Source organism: Podarcis muralis, chromosome 4, assembly GCF_964188315.1.
Source record: "Podarcis muralis chromosome 4, rPodMur119.hap1.1, whole genome shotgun sequence".
Taxonomy (NCBI): Eukaryota; Metazoa; Chordata; class Lepidosauria; order Squamata; family Lacertidae; genus Podarcis; species Podarcis muralis.
The window spans coordinates 13594348-13615208 of record NC_135658.1 but is presented as its reverse complement, the minus strand read 5'-3'; the positions used below and the strand labels follow the sequence as shown (position 1 = coordinate 13615208).

Below are 20861 nucleotides of genomic sequence, written 5' to 3'. Positions count from 1 at the left end.
CCAGGGTTTCAGGTGAGTTGTTCCCAGCTCTACCTGAAGATGCTAGAGATTTAACCTGGGACCTTCTTGTGCAAGGCTGATGCTCAGGCACAGAGATATGGCCTCTGCAAATCAGGGCAGGGAGGGAGACAGAGAGGCATCTTCTCTGATCCGTTCGAGTCCTGCCTGCCTACTTTTCCATGAGACTGGAAAGCAAATCTGGGTTTCCCACAGCAAAATCTCACATGCTGAGAACCCGAAACAATTCAATAACACCATCCCAGTGAAGCTGGGAGCTGGGAGGTTCAGCATGGAAGAAGGGAGATGATTCTTCACACAGTGTATTGAATTTGCTTCCACAAGGTGTGCCGAGGGCCACCAACTTATCTCGGAGAATCATAGAGTTGGAAGGGACCCTGGGGGTCATCTTGTCCAACCCCCCTGCCATGCAGGAACATGCAGCTGTCCCTGCACCACACTGAGCCAGTGTGGTGTAGTGATTAAGAGCGGTGGACTCGTAATCTGGTGAACCGGGTTCGCTTCCCCGCTCCTCCACATGCAGCTGCTGGGTGACCTTGGGCTAGTCACACTTCTCTGACGTCTCTCGGCCTCACTCACCTCACAGAGTGTTTGTTGTGGGGGAGGAAGGGAAAGGAGAATGTTAGCCGCTTTGAGACTCCTTAAGGGGAGTGAAGGACGGGATATCAAGTCAAAACTCCCCCTCCGCCGCCGTCTCCTCCTCCTCCTCCTCTTCTTCTTCTTCTTCTTCTTCTTCTTCTTCTTCTTCGTCTTCGTCTTCTTCTTCTTCTTCAGATCAAGTCTGCCATCTAGTGGGTATGAATGAGCATGGCATACACCCCAAGCACACTCTCAGATGAGACATGCAGGGTTTGAGATCTCTGTGTTCTTAATGAATTGGACTGCAGCTCCACGATTCGTTCTCCAAATCTGCGATGGGTTTTTTGTATATGTATGTGTGTGTGTGTGTATACACACACACACACACACACACACACACACATAAGGAGGTTAGATTGGCCTCAACCAGGACCAGGGCCTTTTCAGCTCTGGCCCAGCCTGGTGGAATGCCCTACCGCAGGAGATCAGGGCCCTGCGGGATTTGACATCTTTCTGCAGGGCCTGCAAGATGGAGCTGTTCCGCCTGGCCTTTGGTTTGAACTCAGTCTAACCACCACCCCCCCTCTCATTTTTATTATTTTATTTTATTTTATTTTATGGAACCCCTTATATGGGATTTTGTATATAAATTTTCCCTCGCCTCTTTTTGTTGGCCCATGTAGGACCAGCATGGATAGTTGGCCCTGGTGAATATTTGACATTTTCTCCCCTTATGGCTTTGATCTACAGGCTACCACTAAAACGAGGCTGCATGTTAAGCTGCATTTTAAACTGCATTCTAATTTATATTTCAATCAATTGTTTGTTTGGGTTTGTTTTTTGTTTTTTTAAACTGTTTTTTCTGTATTTATATTCCGTGTTAGCTGCCCTGAGCCCTGTCTTGCCAGGGAGGGCAGGGTATAAATAAAATTATTATTATTATTATTATTATTATTATTATTATTATTATTATTATTATTATTATAGCTTTGTAAGCCTTTGGATACGTTTTGTGCATTTAGCCCCTGCAACATTACCATAATTGCCCTTTCCTTTTTACACTGATAGCGTGGAATTTGGAAATAATTCTTCTCTAAGGAATGTGCACAGTTAAATGAACACACATTTCCAGGGATCCCAAAGCTGATCCCAATTTCTGCTCACAATCTGCCCCCCAAAACAAAATTCAGGTCCATGCTATCCTGATAGGAGCTGATTTCCTTATCAACATCCGTGTCAAACATTTCAAGAGTGAGAGTTTGATAGACATGAGACCACCATGAAAAAATGCCTTGGAGCTGATCTTATGATCAGGGATGGAGGCAAAGGGTCGTCTGGTCCAACCCCTTGCCATGTTTAAGGGAGGCTTGGAGGACCTTTGCCCTCCAGATGTTGTCAGACTGCAAATCTCATCAGCTCCAGCCAGCATGAATGATAGTCAGGGATGCTGGAAGCTGGAGTCCAGCAATGTCTGCAGGCCCGAAGGTTCCTACGTCATCAATATCTCCAGGACAAAGATAACAGACTGGAATGGAACTTGACTGGCACCCAGTAAGCCTAGGCCACAGCAGCAGTCTTGAAGTGCAGAGTCATCGTTGCCTGCAGTCATCTCTGGTCGGGTGCCAAGGAATTTTAGTTTATTTTGTAGCCGCATTCTCTGCAAGAGACAAATAAGCCACTTGGCATAATCTTGGCATGCAAAAAACAAAAAACCCAACACCCAATGCTTTGTGTTTCATCAGTCAAATGGAAGAGAAGCAATCATCCAATTAGGCTTTGTGTATTTCCTCCAGCGAATTTGGAATGGAGCAGCGTTTGAGTTAATCAAGCTCAAATAACAACAATAAATGCATTCTTCCATATCCATCCCAAGTAAAAAAATAAGGGGGGGGGGAATGTTGTTCAAGCTTTTTCCAAGGCAGTTATCACTAAGCAATTTATTGAAGGAAGGCCACTGGTGGTTAGATTTTAGCAAAAAACCAACAACACAAAAAACACACACAAAACCAACAACAACTTAGGTTTGCTTACCAAAATACCTAAGGCGTGAAAAGGTAGGAAAGACCCAGGCCAACAGAGATGCAGTGAGTTGTAGTCTCACTGAGTTTTACTCAGAACAAACCCACTGAAATCAATGAACACAAATAAATTGAGTCAATTGATTTCAATGCGTCTACTCTGAGTAAGACGTAGCTGAATACCACCCATTGCTGCGACCCTCCAGTCATCAGAGACGTATTGTTCTTATTTCTTTCCTATGTGCATCACTTCTTGTGAAGCATCTTAAAGCCATTTCACAACACAGTAAAAAGCCATGTTGCCTCTAAACAGTTGCCTCTATAAAAAGCCATTTCAGATAAATACAGATACTGGCTAGGATATATATATATATATAAAGGTAAAGGTACCCCTGCCCGTACAGGCCAGTCTTGACAGACTCTAGGGTTGTGCGCCCATCTCACTCAAAAGGCCGGGGGCCAGCGCTGTCCGCAGACACTTCCGGGTCACGTGGCCAGCGTGACAAGCTGCATCTGGCGACCCAGAGCTGCACACGGAAACGCCGTTTACCTTCCCGCTAGTAAGCGGTCCCTATTTATCTACTTGCACCCGAAGGTGCTTTCGAACTGCTAGGTTGGCAGGCGCTGGGACCGAACGACGGGAGCGCACCCTGCTGCGGGGATTCGAACCGCCGACCTTTCGATCGGCAAGTCCTAGGCGCTGAGGCTTTAACCCACAGCGCCACACACACACACACACACACATATATATATATATCCACGTAGAGGGTTTGTTGAAAGAAGAAAGTCTTCAACCAGAGCTGGAAAGAAAAGAAATCTAAGAAGCACCTGTCTTTCAGGAGTTTGCAGGGAGAAAGCCAATTCTCATTGAAAATGCTATCTTTTCATGAATAAATATGTGACGGAGACGTATTCAAACATGCCGCCACTACCCCATCTGCAATATGAAGTGGTTAGTCCAGTAAAAACATATATAGTTATTTCAATGGTGGCGGTGCTAGAGGTCACCAGACCAGAGCTAAATTGCTTGGCTGAGTAAGTGTGTGACCTTTGAAAGTCAGGAGGTCAGAAGTGGGTGATCTATAGCCCTAAACATAATTCCACGTGTCCTTTGCCCTAATTTCAAAAGGCTTCTGCAAGAGATCAGATTAGGCCTCCAGCAACAGTGATTAATTTCTTCCCTGGCTGCCTGATGGACTGGGAGGAAGGAGGGTAGAGGGGGAAGGAGAGACCAATGTCCACTGGGCTGCTTCGATCTGCAGAACTGCCAACACAATACCAGCTCCACACATCCCTTCTAGTCCTACAAGTCATTTAGATATGTAAGAAACAAATCATTTAGTGTGGCAGCACCTACACTTTGGAACTCCCTGCCACTTGACAACATACAGGTACCTTTTTTATATATATAAAAAAATCTTTATTAATTTAAATTACACACATATACAAAGAATTTGCAATATCATACTACAGAAAGAAAATTAAAGAAAAAAGAATTAAGAAAAGAAGAAAATACAGAAAAAGAAGAAAAAGCATATTTACGTGCATAAAAAAACTTAATCTTCCTAATTAATACTTAAATAAACACTTAAATACAAAAGACTTCTGACAAAACGGCAGACAGGTACCTTTTTGGTGCTATGTTGAAGTCACATGTGTAGAAGTTACCTCCTATTAGCTCTTTTTTATTTTTAGTCATCTTTTGAATGCTTTTAAATACCTGTTTTTAGCTGCTTTCTGTTGAAAATTTCAAGGTTTTTGTTTTGTATTTTTGCCAGCTCCTTAAATGAAGGTTGTTGTTTCTCCAATCAAGCAGCATGCAAATTCTGCTAATCAGTTAGTTGTGGGAGGAAGTAAAGTTGTCCTTCGGGACATAGGAAGCAACTTTTGTGGCAGATCAGAGATATTGCTCATCTAGCGTTGTTCAACTATCAGGGGGAGTTTTGGGGGAATTGCATCTCCTGCTTGCAGGTTTACTGTAGGCATCTGAGTGGCTGCTGTAAGATGCTGGACTAGATGGGTCCTTTCGATCTGATCTGGAATGGCTGTTCTTGGTTTATCCTTGCCTTTTCTGACAAGCAGTGGCTCTTCAGGGGCCAGTTTCTTGGGGAAGATGAGATCCTGAATGGTCCTGAATGGGGTAACTGTGCCCCTGAAGGACCAGGTGCGCAGCCTTGGAGTCATTTTGGACTCACAGCTGTCCATGGAGGCACAGGTCAAATCTGTGTCCAGGGCAGCTGTTTACCAGCTCCATCTGGTACGTAGGCTGAGACCCTATCTGCCTGCAGACTGTCTCGCCAGAGTGGTGCATGCTCTGGTTATCTCCCGCTTGGACTACTGCAATGCACTCTACGTGGGGCTACCTTTGAAGGTGACTCGGAAACTATAACTAATCCAGAATGCGGCAGCTAGACTGGTGGCGGCCGCCGAGACCATATAACACCGGTCTTGAAAGACCTACATTGGCTCCCAGTATGTTTCCGAGCACAATTCAAAGTGTTGGTGCTGACCTTTAAAGCCCTAAACGGCCTCGGTCCAGTATACCTGAAGGAGCATCTCCACCCCCATCATTCTGCCCGGACACTGAGGTCCAGTGCCGAGGGCCTTCTGGCGGTTCCCTCATTGCGAGATGCAAAGCTACAGGGAACCAGGCAGAGGGCCTTCTCGGTAGTGGCGCCCGCCCTGTGGAACGCCCTTCCAGCAGATGTCAAAGCGATAAACAACTACCTGACATTCAGAAGACATCTTAAGGCAGCCCTGTTCAGGGAAGTTTTTAACGTGTGATATTTTACTGTCTTTTTGGTTTCTATGGAAGCCGCCCAGAGTGGCTGGGGAGGCCCAGCCAGATGGGTGGGGTATAAATAATAAATAATAAATTATTATTATTATTATTATTATTATTATTATTATTATTATCCACACAGCCCCATATAATAATCTAGTATTTACTTTCCATGCCCTTATTGTGTGCTGCACCTCCAAAGCAGAAACCTACAGAGCACTGGGACTTGAACACACCTGTGGTTCACCAAACTGCATACAGGCTTTCATTCCACTCATTAATAGTTTCCCTGCAAACTCCACCAGGTGGCAGCACAGGATTTTTATTAGTTTGGGTATTACAGCAGGTAGTAAATTGGTTGAATGGAAATCTGAGCAGTAGCTGCATTTTCTGTTCCACAATGGAAGCTGTTCTCATTGAGGATACTTGTACACATTGTCCGATTTATTCCGGGGGGTTACAAATACATTCCCAAACATTCTACTTTTGAGAAACTCATAGGAGTTAGATAACTGAAGTTAAGAAAAACCCAAAAGCTTATACTATGTGATACTATACTGTACACAAATAATATTGGTGGGATCAGGTTCAAAATTGTTAGCTAATTAGTCAGGCTGAGACTCCACAATATTTTCCTCTATTTCCCATACACCCTTAAAAGCAAAAATCAATTCATTACCCAATCTTCCCAACATGCTCTCCTGCATCTCGCTGGAGGTGCTGCCAAAGTTTGTGATTCCTTATTATATTTATTTATATCCCACCTATTTCGCAGACTGGGACTCAATGGGGCTTCTGCTAATTAAAACAACGCAAAAAAAAAATGTTCAAAAGTTCATTCCCAAAAAGACCAGAGACATTTCTCTTAGGAATAATGGAGTCAGATGTTCCCAAGAATTATAAGAATTTATTTCTCTGTGCAACAACTGCAGCTCGAATTTTATAGGCTCAAAAGTGGAGGGAGGGAGAAGCCCCAACGAGGGAGGAATGCAGAGTTGGCAAGTCTAACCAACAGAACAAGAGTGCAAGATAAAACAGTAGTTAAAGAGGATCGTAAAAAGTTTGTAGAGCATATGAAGAATTATTGTAAACAGGTTAAAATGTTAGCAGCTTTAGGATAAATTCAGCAGTATGAAATAAAATGTGAAAAGAGAAGATATGGAGGGACTGGAATATGCAGTGCTGAAAGATAAATAGAAGGAAGCCATGGAAAGGCGGAAGGGAAGTCAAATGTTTTAATTTTTGACTGCTGAAAATTGTAATAATTAAAAAAAAATAAAACTAAAGCAACACAGGTAAAATACAAAAAGCTAAAAATGTGTAAAATATAATTGGTAAAAGGTAATAGAAATAAAACAATATAAAAAATAGTAAAAACAGCACAGCACTAATAAATCCCTTTCTTTAAAAAACAAATGGGCAGCTCCCAAAGGCCTGTGGGAATAAAACGATCTTCACCTGCCAACAGAAGGACAACAGGGAAGGAGCCAGTCTAGCTTCTGTAGGGCAGAAGTTCCAAAGCTCAGGGGCAGCCACCAAGAAGGCCCTTCTCCGATATCCCTACCCACAAAGATTTCAAAGCCCTGGCAGGTTGGCAATGGGAGACTGGGTCAAGGTCAGGATACCAGCAACTTGCAATGTTCACCTCAAATACAAGGTGAGAATTATGTTCCTCTGAGCCAGGGTTCCTCCACCCACCAGCATGCTTTCAACAGCTCAAACCTACATCTGTCAATGATTCTCCAACCCCTCAGTGCTGATCAGTTCGGTAGGGTTTCGTTATAGCACATTCAGCCTCACTTGTGGTCCAGCATCAGGCATGTCCAGTTCCCTCCCTCTTGTCTCGCTTATGTTTACTTATTTCTCACTTTCGCATCCCGCCTTTGCACCGAGAATCTCGGCCCGGCATACACGATTAATTTCTTTTTCGTTTTATCGTCGCAACAACCCTGCGAAGTAGGCCAGCCTGAGAGGCGGTGGAGCGGCTTAAGGTCACCCAGGGACCTTCGTGGTTAAGTGGCACTTTGAAACCCTGATCTTCTGGGTCCTGGTCCAGCACCTTAACCCCACTGCTCCACCCTGGCTCTCCCATGTACTCTTCTCGCTTAATAATAATAATAATAATAATAATAATAATAATAATAATAATTTATACCCCGCCCATCTGGCTGGGTTTCCCCAGCCACTCTGGGCAGCTTCCAACAAAACACTAAAATGCAATAACCTATTAAACATTAAAAGCTTCCCTAAACAGGGCTGCCTTCAGATGTCTTCTAAAAGTTTGGTAGTTATTTTTGTCTTTGACACCTGGTGGGAGGGCGTTCCACAGGGCGGGTGCCACTACCGAAAAGGCCCTCTGCCTGGTTCCCTGTAACTTGACTTCTCTCAGTGAAGGAACTGCCAGAAGGCCCTCGGCGCTGGACCTTAGTGTCCAGGCTGGACATTGGGGGTGGAGACACTCCTTCAGGTCTACTGGGCCGAGGCTGTTCAGAGGGCTTTAAAGGTCAGCACCAACACTTTGAATTGTGCTCGGAAACATACTGGGAGCCAGTGCAGGTCTTTCAAGACCGGTGTTATATAGTCTCGGCGGCCGCTCCCAGTCACCAGTCTAGCTGCCGCATTCTGGAATAGTTGTAGTCTCCTGCCTCCGCTTGAAATCTCTGCTGCAAAAGTCAGTGTCGTGCACTGTGTTCTCAGACATGCAAAGGCTCCCCACTCCTACACGTAGCTCCTAGCCTGCCCTCTCTCTATTGTTAGACCATCTTAATTCCACCCCTGACCTTTGCAGATATCAACCCATGCTGCTCAGTTCTTTGTCTGCAACAACTCTCTGCTGTTTTTGAGGGTGCTTAGACACGCACAGACACTGCTGCAAAGGTTTTTAGCCTTCCTCCTCCTACACGCTTCCTCTTGCTTTGCCTCTCATGCTCTCTCGCTCTCACACACCCTTCAGACATGCCTAACCAAAAGAAAAACACCACAAACAAACAAACAAACTGCTTTCCTCACCAAAATGAAATTTGCTGCCCTTCCCGCTGCATAATTCTGTGGACATTTCAGGCCTTGCTCCAGCTGGCCTGGATTTTAGCCAGCCTGGACAACAACAAAGAATTGGCACCATACCTTTCCTGGCTCTCAAGAGGTGCCAAAAGACCTTTGATTTCTTGAATGTATATAAAACCACACTCGAGAGGCCTCAAAGCGGCTTTCTGTTCTAAGAGGGAGGGAGGGAGGGAGGGCTGAGAAAATCTGTCTGCTTCTGCCCCCTGTCGCTTTCACATGTTTTCAGTCCACAATCCCATTTCTTCTTGTTTGAACTATGGAACGCACTCGTGTTTCTTTGCTTCTCCTCTCCCCCTTGCAGGTGAATGGGATCGATCTCCGTGGTGCTACCCATGAACAGGCTGCTGCAGCGCTCAAAGGCGCAGGCCAGACGGTGACCATTATAGCACAATACCAGCCAGAAGGTAGGCTTGCCAAATGTCAAGAGACGCTGGAAATAACTCTTTAACGATGGAAAACACCATCCTTCAAAGTGGGGTCTGTTGTGCAGGAACGTGTTGAGTTGTATCCAACTAAGCTCAACTCCAGAGTGGAGCCATGGACACAAACGGGCCTGTGTTAGACAAGCCTATTGTTTCCAGTGTGTCTACTCTTGAGTAGGACTAACATTGGTGCAGCCTTTTGTTGAATTACAAATATAAATTAATTTGAGCTTCAAAAATTTACTTCCCAAAATGACAGCTCTCACTTGTTCTCATTCTGCTATTTGGCTTTCATCAGAAGTTTTCAGGAGACAATTATGAGCCACATGGAGTGGTTCTGTGTCTCTCTGTTTCCATCGGGTTGGAAATGGTTTTTCCCTTTTGTGTTCCTTTGGTAGCCTATCTCCCTCTGTGTTTTATTGCTTATGATTGTGGGTACCAATTGTTACAAGGTATTGGCTGGGAACAGGAATAAATGAAGTGCTAGATAACTGTAGCAAACAGATCCTTTCATCTCCGTGCTAAAAAGAGAAATTAGAAGTGGCCAATGCTAGAAGGATATTCTGAAGATCAGTGCATATGCACATCCTCTGCCTATTTTGTCATTTGGTTAGATGCGTGGCTACATGAACTGGGCAGTACAGAGCCACAGCTGTTCCCATGTTTGTACTGCGATGATGGGCCAATAGCTTTGATCACAGATATACTTTAGAACTGCTAGGTTGGCAGGAGCTGGGACAGAGCGACAGGAGCTCACCCCATTTTGCAGATTTGACCTCCTGATCAGCAAGCCCAAGAGTTTCAGTGGTGTAGACCACAGCGCCACCCACATCCTGATAAACGACAGCTCTCTCGGCCTGAAAAGCGAGATGAGCACCACACCCACTAGTTGCCTTTGACTGGACTAAACCGTCCAGGGGTCTTTTACCTTTACCACACAGAGAAAATTAGAATGGGTGCTTGCATTTGCCAGCACTTAGAAAGAAATGAACATGATTGTGTAATGGCTGTCTTGTCTCCCATTCATACAAGTGAGAAGCTGGGCCTTCATTTCATCAGGAAGGCTAAATGCAGACTAGCTCCACATCTGCAGATTGGTAGCAGTAGGGAGAGCCCTAGTCTTGCAAGTTGCGGAGCACAGTTTTGATGCTTCTGACATGTTAAATTGATGTTGATGAAATGACAACAGAGCAGTCTTCCCCACATTTCTGATATCTACAGTGCTCCCACACATACACCCCGTGAAGTAGCCTTGCATGGACACTTTCTCTCCAAACTTTCCTTGAATGAAAAGGAGTCTCCCAAACATATTGCACCACTTGCAGGTGGGGAATTTTCATTTTCACACCACTGCCTGTGGCTGTAACAGAGCACCTCTTGTTGCCTGACATTTCCCCTTGAATTCTCCATTAACAACAGCAAGCGGGCACCAATAGGACCTCCATCACCACTGTGGAGACCACGGTGCCATTGTTGTCATCAAGGACAGTGCCCCTTCAAGTTTTGAGAACCACACCACCCAAGTTTTGAAGTGCAAGTTCTGTAGTGAACCAGCACAAATTCCAAAGTGCCCAAGAGTTGGAATTACTAACCCACAAAGAACCGTGCCTGGTTCTTTATTGGAAGGAGGCAAGACCAGATCACTGACTCAAACATCAAAGGCAATCTCATTGTTGGGCAAGTCATTCTGTTTCATTATTTGTACTGGGAGTGACTACATCATGCATTCACATCCCATGTGGAACCTCTGGCTGTCCAGACTACAACTCCCATCAACCCTGACAACTGGCCATGCTGCACTACATGGATTGAGAGGTAATGAGATATTTATCTGGAATGCAGAGAATCTTGTTCCCAAGGAACCTGGTAGACGAAAATCGCAAACTATATTTTGATTCTCGTGTGTCTGAGATTGCCATAATTGTATGTCTCAAACAAAGGTTGATTTAACTTCCTTCTACTTAATGTTTGGGTCAGTACAAACATTGCATTAGACAGAGTTTGTGTTATGGACAGGGCTGCTTATTTTTTGTGCATTGAAGTGGGACACACACACACATACTGCAGCATAATGCCCCAAACGACTTGCTGCTCACACTTCAGAACATGTTAATTTGCATAGTGTGCCACATTCCTTAACTCTAGGCTAATGTCTGCCAGTTTAGATTATTAACTGTTTTAATTTTTCATAGCTAGCATTTAATGTTTTATAAGTTGTTATATTGTACAAGTTGATGCATTTGTCAATGTGCTATTTGTCTTTTTAAATTTGGTCATATTGGCCTCTTTCTATTTATAGTTTTAATGTCAAATATGATTTGTTGCATATGTGCAAATGGTCCACACACAAGTTTTAATGGCCTCTGACAAAACAAGAATAACTTTTAATGCGCTAAATAGATAAAGATTTATTGCTTTATTCCAGTGGAGTCTAACAAGCATATATCAAGAAAATTGCACAGATAAAAAGCTCAATAGATATGTCAATACTGAAAAACTACAATGCAGTAGTTTTCTCATGCTCTATTTCTAGTGCAATGGACAAGGACGAGAAAGGATCAGCCCATGCAATTCTACAGGGGGGAAGTCAGGTCATTGTCTGGAACTGGCAGGCAAAAAAGAGGACAGTGATAGGCAGATACAGCATCCACTAAAAGGCCATGAGACAGTATTAAGGAAGAGCCGTTCTTTCAGGACCCTGGACAGGTCCTGGGAAAGAGACAATTTGATCAGACCTGTGGCAGGTGGTAACTGAGCCCTTCCTTAGTTTCTGGCCTCATCTACCTCTTCCAGGCCCTGCCTCCTTGGTGGAGAATGAAAATCCCTGAAAGGAAAGCTCTCTGGCAAGAGCCTGGCACTCTGTTATTTGTTGTCTTGTATGCTACCTGCAGTGATAGGCAAGTTAAGTATGTGAGGCCCTTGGGTGAAAGGGTGCTGGTCCCTGCAGATCTAAGTGATCCCCAGCAGATTGGGTCATGGTAAAGAGTTCATGAAACAACATGGCTAAGAGCTATGAATTGGGAAGTCTCTGTTTTGCCTCTTCTATGGCTTCTCTAGATGACTTTAGGCAAGCCCTCCATCTCAGCCTCAGTGGCTACAGTGTGGGGATCATAACACTGAACTGTAATTGCAAGATTGCTCTGAGGACTGAAAGTTAATGTATGTGACTCATTCTTTATATTCTAAAGCACTATATAAATGCTTCTTTTTAAACATTTTAAAAAAATGCATGTCAATTTGGGTGGGGGGGTAGACTTAAAAAGAAAGATACACAATGATAAAACTATCACCTTATAAAAATCACTGTGCCGTGCATGCTAGGACTTAAAAGGAGGCGGAACAAATCTACAAAAGTTATCCAATATCTGTTGTTAAACTGTGCGCAGATGACAGTGTGATGCATATAGTTATTTGCACATTTGTGCATGGATAGGTGAAGAAAATATATTTTCAATGCATGGGTTAGACCAGCAAAGATAATACTGAACCTATAGAAAAAATGGGTGTCCAGGCTGGTCAGGCATGAAGGATGAACAACTGAGATATGCAATATATAAATATATATATTCAGGGGAGATAAAGCTGATATTGGGGAGAGGGAGGCAGAACTGTGTCCTCTCCATACTGGAAATAAACCTGCTGCTGCCCCTTAGGAAGCTAGAATATCTCCTAGGCAATGTAATGGGTGGGAGCAGCAGGTGTATTTCCCACATGACATTGCTGTAGGTGGGCAGGAACAGGAGATGCAGGGAATCTCTGCTTCCTCTTCATGCATGGCAAGACAATGTCCAAAGTCATACTCAATCAGTGGTCCGTACACTTGCCTTGTGCTGCAATGCAGCATCTCTGCAGTGGTCCCAGCAAAGCAACACTTCCCAGGGTGGGGAAGCACATTCAATCAAGTTTCAACAACTATAAATCTTCCAAGTCAGCCAATTAGCACCCTGTTTCAACAGCGTCTGCGAATGAAAGGAGTTCATTAATTTCCAAATCCAATATGCAGGGAGAGCAATTGACAGAGGCGGTGGTTAGACTTAGAAATTTCGCATTTGGCATTATCATTCATTTAGTCACCTGGGGGATTTGGTGGGGGGGCGGTTCTCCCATGCACAGTTCCTCCTTTGCTTTTCCTTTGTCGTGGCTGCAGCATTGAGATAGCAGCTGTGTCTATTGAATAAACATCAGAGGATTTGCATGGGAGGGTCGTCTTGAAGGCAGCGCTATAGCTACAAAGAAAACTGACTGGGGGTATTAGGGATGGCAAAAGAATGATGCAGTTTTAAAGAACTGGGAAGTAGCTAACTCAAACCTGTAGTTTCCATTTTGTATGTCTCTTTCAAACTCATTCACAGGCCTTGCAGATAGGTGTCCTTCATGCACCCAAAATCATTTGCTGTCTTCACTTGAGACTTCTGCTCAGTATTCTTTCGGTGTGTGAATTCTGTGCTTGGGATAAAATTGCATCACTCTGCTTCAGCTTTTTTCATTCTGCTCCCTGTCTGCATTGCATTTGGGCTTGGATAGGTGAAGCCTCTAAATCTGAGTCGATGGAATGTTCATTAACATTCCCTGCTACGCACAAGGCAAAGAATGCTTGTAGTCTAGTTTGATGAGGGGACAGAAAGCTGTCAGTGTGCCTGGGATTGAAACTCAACACAGGTCTGAGAAACAAGGGCAGCTTTCTGAGAAATGTGGGGAGGCCCTAAGAGGCAAAAGAATTAGAGGTGTAGGCAGTTCAGAAGCAAACAACAACAACTCAACAACATAATTTAGGTGTGTCAGAGTATAAGCATTTCTTAAAATTTATTGCACAGTGTCTGCATGAATGAGGAACTGTCAGCCACAAAAAGACCCAATGCATTGGGGGAGAGGTGGAATGTATCAGATCTCCAATAACAATGGGGGCAATATTCAGATAGATGCTGCCTCCACTCTTGGAGGCAATATTCATTTAAATACCAGTTTCTGGGCATCACAAGTGAGGAGAGTGCTGTTCTCCTACAGATCCTGGTTGTGGGATTTCCATAAGCATTTGATTGGCCACTGTGAGTACAGAATGTTGGGTGTGATATGTCTTGGAAGCGTTCTTCTCATGTTCTTATGAACAGGCTCAATTAAAAAGTGACATTTAGAAATATATACAGGCTGAGCAAAAATTGCAGATATACGACTGAATTACACAGAGGCTTCTGCTTGGGTCTGTTCAGAGCTCTGGGCATGTAGTGTATGGTCCAAACCAGGAACTTCAAGTCTTCTTTGTGGCTGTGTTGGCATAAGGGGTGAATTGCATGTTGCTGCAACTGAAAACTAAAGGAGCCTATATGAAATGCGGAGGAGACTCTTGAGAGTCCCATGGACTGCAAGAAGATCAAACGCATCCATTCTTAAGGAAATCAGCCCTGAGTGCTCACTGGAAGGACAGATCCTGAAGCTGAGGCTCCAGTACTTTGGCCACCTCATGAGAAGAGAAGACTCCCTGGAAAAGACCCTGATGTTGGGAAAGATGGAGGGCACAAGGAGAAGGGGACGACAGAGGATGAGATGGTTGGACAGTGTTCTTGAAGCTACCAGCATGAGTCTGACCAAGCTGCGGGAGGCAGTGGAAGACAGAAGTGCCTGGCGTGCTCTGGTCCATGGGGTCACGAAGAGTCGGACATGACTAAACGACTAAACAATAACAAAATATGAAATGCACTTGCATAAATCTTGGGGGCATCCCCCAATCTGGAATATTGTGTGTGGTTCTGGTCACCCAATCTCAAAAAGGGGCATGGTCTTTCTAGGAAAAGTCCAGAAAAAGAAATCCAAAATGCTGACAACGAGCTTCTTCCCTATGGGGAAAGTCTATATTACGTGTAGCCAATTTGGTGCCTTCTAGATGTTTTAGGCTACTGGCTGTGCTTGCTGGGGCTGATGGCAATTGCAGTGCATAACCTCTGGATGGCTCTGCATTGGCTACCCCTGGTTTAAAGTATTCAGAACTTTTAAAGTTTAGGAGGAAAAGGCAAGGGGCAGGTATATGATAAAATTCACAAGTCATGTTTCCTAAAACAATGGAAACTAGAACTTAAAGGTAAAGGGAACCCTGACCTTTAGGTCCAGTCGTGACCGACTCTGGGATTGCGGTGCTCATCTCGCTTTACTGGCCAAGGGAGCTGGCGTTTGTCCGCTTCCGCAGACAGTTTTTCCGGGTCATGTGGCTAGCATGGCTAAGCCACTTCTGGCGAACCAGAGCAGCGCACGGAAACGCCGTTTACGTTCCCGCCGCAGCGGTACCTATTTATCTACTTGCACTGTGTGCTTTTGAAGTGCTAGGTTGGCAGGAGCTGGGACCGAGCAACGGGAGCTCACCCCGTCGAGGGGATTCGAACCGCCGACCTTCCGATCGGCAAGTCCTAGGCACAGCGAAACTGGAACATAGCTACCTTAAAAATTGAAGCTCTTCTGAATTTTGCATCACACTTTTACGACTAGAAAATGTGTATAAAGATGTGATTTTAAGGGGAAGTGTGCATGAAAATGCACATATTGGTGAAGACAAGATAAGGAATGCCTTGGATTTCAAGAAATGGGTTTCAAAAAATGTGTGTTTTGGGGGGAAATCACAGAATTGTAGAGTTGGAGGAGACCCTAGGGTCATCTAGTCTAACCCCATGCAATGCAGGAATCTCAGCCAAAGAATTCATGACAAATGGCCATCCAACATCTGCTTTAAAACTCCCAAGGAAGCAGAGTCCACCACCTCCCAATGGATTCTGTTCCACTGTCAAACAGCTCTTACTGTCAGAAAGTTCTTCTTGATGTTGCTTCGGAATCTCCTTTCTTGTAATCATTAGTTTGGGTCCTACCCTCCGGTGCCGGAGAAAACATGCTTGCTCCGTGTGATGGCCCTTTAGATATTTGAAGATAGCTATTGTATCTACTCTCAGTCTCTAAATGTGCACTGAAACACTGACAAATTTCTATGAGGGCTTTTAAAATTGGGCAGCCAATCAAAATCTATATGGAGCCATGGAAACCTGAATTTAAGATTGGGAAAGTGTGAAACTGAGAGAAATCAAAACTGACAGATTCATCCAACCTTACCCAAAGGGTAGCTATTATTTTGTAAAGCTTCTGGTGCTGTATAAATCGATGGCACTATATAAATGTTTAATAAAAAATAATGAATAATAATTCAACCCAGCATGTCCTGGAACTAATTGCTGCCCAGGATATTCCAAGTTGAGCTATTGCCACATACAGAAGGAACTGTATTACTTTTTGAGGCATTCCTAAATTGCTTCCTGGTTTACAGACTCACTGTGATCGAAACGCCTTGCCCCAGCACAGCACATAAAACTGCAGTTACTGGGAAATCTGGTTCCTTGCATAGAAAATGATTTGCAGCTTTAATATGAAAACACTAGAAAAAAAATGTTTGTGAAAATACGTTGCAGCGACTTTAGCTGTAGAAGGTTTGAAATAAGTTATGGAACTTGAAATATGTTCCTTTGGATAGAATGGGTGACTTCTTTCACCCATGGGAATAATCCACTCCATGCTGTCTTTTTCCAGCATTATTATTATTATTATTATTATTATTATTATTATTACCCCATCCATCTGGCTGGGTTTCCCCAACCACTCTGGGCAGTTCCCAACAGAATATTAAAAACACGATAAAACATCAAACATTAAAAACTTCCCTAAACAGGGCTGCCTTCAGATGTCTTCTAAAAGACAGATCGTTTTTTATTTCCTTGACATCTGATGGGAGGGCATTCCACAGGGCAGGCACCACTACCGGAAAGGCCCTGTGCCTGATTCCCTGTAACCTCACTTCTCACAGTGAGGGAATTGCCAGAAGGCCCTCAGAGCTGGACCTCAATGTCCAGGATGAAAGATGGGGCTGGAGACAGAGTCTCAGGGTCCCGGAAGAGGCCAGACTGATACCCATTAATAGAACAAAGGCCACACCCCAAAGAGCAAAGTCACAGACAGGCAGATCAGCACCCTGGAGAGCTCACAGCAGCCAATGCTTGCCAGGACTCACTTAGGGAGAGTTGTTGCTTCAGCATCTAAGACTTATGAAGGCTGTCTGCCTTGAACCTCCTATTAGGCCCACCTCTCTGAGGAAATGTCTGCTCTTTTAAAGGGGCATGGTCCTATTCTGCATCCGTTGGCTCTTCTAGCATGGATGCAGTGAGGGTTAATTGGAGGAGTGCTCTCTGAGCTAGAGGAGTCCATCCAAGTCACATCCTTTGGACCAGGCATGGCCAAACTTGGCCTTCCAGATGTTTTGGGACTACATTTCCCATCATCCTTGACCACTGGTCCTGTTAGCTAGGGATGATGGGAGTTGTAGTCCCAAAACATCTGGAGGGCCAAGTTTGGCCATGCCTGCTTTAGACTCAGTGGCTAGGAGTGGTGGTTGGCTCCATGGATGATGCCTCCTCTTTCTCCAGCTCTGCCTCTGAGCTGGAATGAGGACCATGCCCTGGGAACATGATGCATTCCTCTGAGCATCCTAATTGTAAACCAACAGATCACAGCTGTCAACCACAGCAGCTTCCTTGATGATTGCTGAACAACTTGAGCCTCTACGATTGTATACAATTCTTTTTTGTCTTTAGATAGAAAATGGAAATCGAGAGAGGTGGACGTATGCCATCATGAATAGGCAGTGATTATTTTAAATAAACAAGTGGGTTTAGCTTTAACATTTGGGCCTCTTGTTTCTACCTCCAGTGTTTTTTTACAGCATTTTTTTAAAAAATGGTTTAATAAACAAACTGATGCTAAAGGTGGATTATTGATATCCTCCAGGAAGTGTACATAAATTGGATTTGCTTTCTTGGTTTGCTTTCTTCCCTCCCTGCACATCATTGCCTTTTCTAGCTGAGCTACATTTAGCCTGCAGACAGTGTGAGTTTTCTGTCTTATATGGAGCCCTAGTCTGGAAAATGCTCTGGTTATAGTTCCTCCTGAGTGATACTCAGGTCTCATTCATGCTTCTGTTTGGTCTGTGACTTCTTGGTGTGAGTCTGAGCAGTTTTCCTTTTTTACTGCCACTTCCCCCAGCGAAACCTGTGGTTTACTGCTGGATCGGAGCAAACAGCAATCGGGTTTTCTGTGGATTGACATTTGTTCCGATTCAGCGTTAAACGGCTCAGGACCGCAATACCTAAAGGACTGCCTCTTTCCACATGAACCTCCCCAGACCCTGAGATCATCTTCTGAGGCCCTCCTTCGTGTGCCGCCTCCTCAAGAGGTCAGGAGGGTGGCAGCACAAGATCAGGGCCTTCTCTGCAGTGGCTCCCCATCTGCGGAATGCTCTCCCCAGGGAAGTTTGCCTGACGCCTTCATTATACACCTTTAGGCGCCAGGCAAAAACGTTCCTTTTTAACCAGGCTTTTGGTTGACCTGATTAACATCCTATACCCTTTTAAAATGTGGCTTTTTTGGAGGGGGCTATTATTGGGTTCTTGCTTTCATTTTTATTTTATATACTGTGATCTTTTTATATGAACCACCCTGAGACCTCCGGGTATAGGACGGTATATAAATTCTAATAAAAACAAACAAACAAACAACAATGGATTTTTCCCAAAGAAAGTGTTAAGACAAAACAAAACCCTGTTGGACTTACGTCTAGAAGTCAGAGACCAAGCAGAAGAAAACATGGGACAAAGGGAAGTGTGGATGAACCTTCAGAGGCTAGAAGCCTGATGTTTCCAGATGTGCACTGCATCTTTTGGACTGAACTCTAACTTGGACTCATCATTGTCTCCACACCTGATGGAGATTCTGGTGGGTGACTGTTCGGAGTGCATCAGATCTACCAACTCTGCAGACTTCTTGAGATAGGCATCTTCCAGCGTAGTGGTCTGAGGGTGTGTCTCAGTGTTCATTGACTCCCCTTAGTCCCTATAGATGTTGGATCTGGCAACGGGGGCCTTTTCTCTTCTCCAGTGTAGAGATCTTGCTTGGTTCCGGATATGGGCTGGTCCTAACAAGGAGATGTGGAACATGACATTAGGAAATCAAAGTTCTGTTAATTTTTCTACATTAAGTATCCATTTATATCATTAGGAATTCATATTTCTGTTCTCTCCTGAAAGCCAGCTCATGATTTTAGCTGCTAACTGTAAGGAGGTTAAAAGTGTTTCAGTGACTTGTTGTGATTATTTTTTGGAGGGTAATGGTCAGGATCCACTATTCAATTGTGCATTCTTTGGGAACTGGGGCACAGCATTCCCCCCTTGTAATCCTTGAATTCTACCACTAGGTGGTGCCATATTTCTATTGGTTTCAGCATATTCAGAGTAATTAATACTATGTTTCTTATCGTTATAATCATCTCCATTTCTAAACCATTCTTCCTCAAGATCCCAGGGTAGCTTATAGCATATACAATAAAACAATAAAACTCAATATAACGACATTAAAAGGATAATTTTTAAAGCCAAACCATATCAGTACAGCAGATCAACCTTTTCATTTACAGCTGTCCTTGCTGAATCACTTTCCCAAAAGCCTGTGTGAAGAGGTGTGTTCTTAATGGGTGCCAAAAACTACAACAGAATGCAAACTCAGTTTTTTCACCTGTTCTTTCACTAACCGACTCTAACCAAGAAGGTATCAATTGCTCCTTTTTTTCTACCTACTCCTTATGATTTCATGACACGAAAGCCCATAGTGGGGAGTGCCACTTAATGCTGATCTACATGGCAATTACATTTGTCTCTTGGGACTGATGTCCTCTAAATACCTGATACAGAGTTGTCACCGTCTGGAGGTGTCTGTCTTGCATAGCTGTCAACTTACAGATTTGAAAATAAGGGACCAGCAGCCAAAATAAGGGATTTTCCAAGGAGCACAGGTATGTTTAACTTCTAAGCCCCTCCGATCCAAAGGCAGAAAGCCCAGCCAGCAGCCAAACAAAGCCTCAAGCGGTGGTTCCCACAGCGCAGCAACCCGGCAAAGGGGATGCAGCAAGGAAAACCACCGTCACCTCTCCGCTGGGAAGCGCTGAGCAAAGGCAAGTCCCCAGGCAAGACGGCCGATTTGATCGGCACAAGGCATGCAAGTTCCACCCCCCAGTCGTTCTTAGACTCCTTATTGGGTGAGCAACGCAGCCAAGCAACACAGTTGGAGCCTCCCTCCTCCCTGGCCGGCAGGGAGGAAACCCAGGAAATTTAAGGGACATCATCAATAAGGGACAGCAGAGGGACACAGCGCTGGGATAAGGGACTTTCCCGCCAAATAAGGGACGGTTGGCAGCTATGCTGCCTTGTGCTCTGGCTTCTGACCAGCTGAGGATCTCCAGTAATGGGCACAGAACAGGGGCAAAAGCAAGGAGGTAGAAGCAGCCATGACGTAGTGTTGCCCCTATTGGAAGCCACCTCTGTCCATTCTACATCCCTCGGTCATAGACCACATGGGGAACACAGGTACGGATTGAGGCGCTTCTAAGTGATCCAGATAATGCTGCAGTAAATCACATCATTTTTGTTTTAAGCTTCTGAAAACTGGCCAGCTATGGCACATGGTGTGGGGTTATGTAACTAGAACACCAAGCAGTCAGGCTTCAGAACTTTCCCTTCTGGAACACCGACACCCTTTCCAATTCAAGCCTAGCTGACAGGGACCGTGTTGAGGAGGGCCGCGCTGAGAAGGAATAGTGGGAGCCACCCCCACCCCCTGACCCTGAATCTTCCCAGGAGCAGGAAGACAGTATAGGTTTGGAACAGTGGTTTGCAGAGGGGCATAGTTCAGAAGGCAGAAGCTGGGAAATACTGGATGGGGAACAGCTAGGTGAAGAAACACTGGAAGAGAGAGGGTTAACAGATTCACAATCGTTGGTCAGCATTCCTTCACCGCCCTCCCCAAAGTCGAGAATAACTCAGAAAGTCTCAGAACAGAAAGTGCAGAAGGTACAAGCTCAGATTACAAGCATAGCTGTCAACTCTTCCCTTTTCTTGCAAGGAATCCTAT

General features: G+C 44.5%; 1 protein-coding gene across 27 annotated transcripts in view; it reads left to right on the top strand.

Annotated features, from left to right (window-relative positions):
- The window catches only part of DLG2 (discs large MAGUK scaffold protein 2), a 901719-nt gene that overhangs the window by 743235 nt on the left and 137623 nt on the right, over positions 1 to 20861 (top strand). For all 27 annotated transcript variants that reach the window (XM_077926964.1, XM_028725975.2, XM_028725977.2 and 24 more), the window contains one exon: positions 8762 to 8864. In XM_077926964.1, the coding sequence (XP_077783090.1) occupies positions 8762 to 8864 (103 nt within the window). The remainder of the gene's footprint in view (positions 1 to 8761; positions 8865 to 20861) is intronic.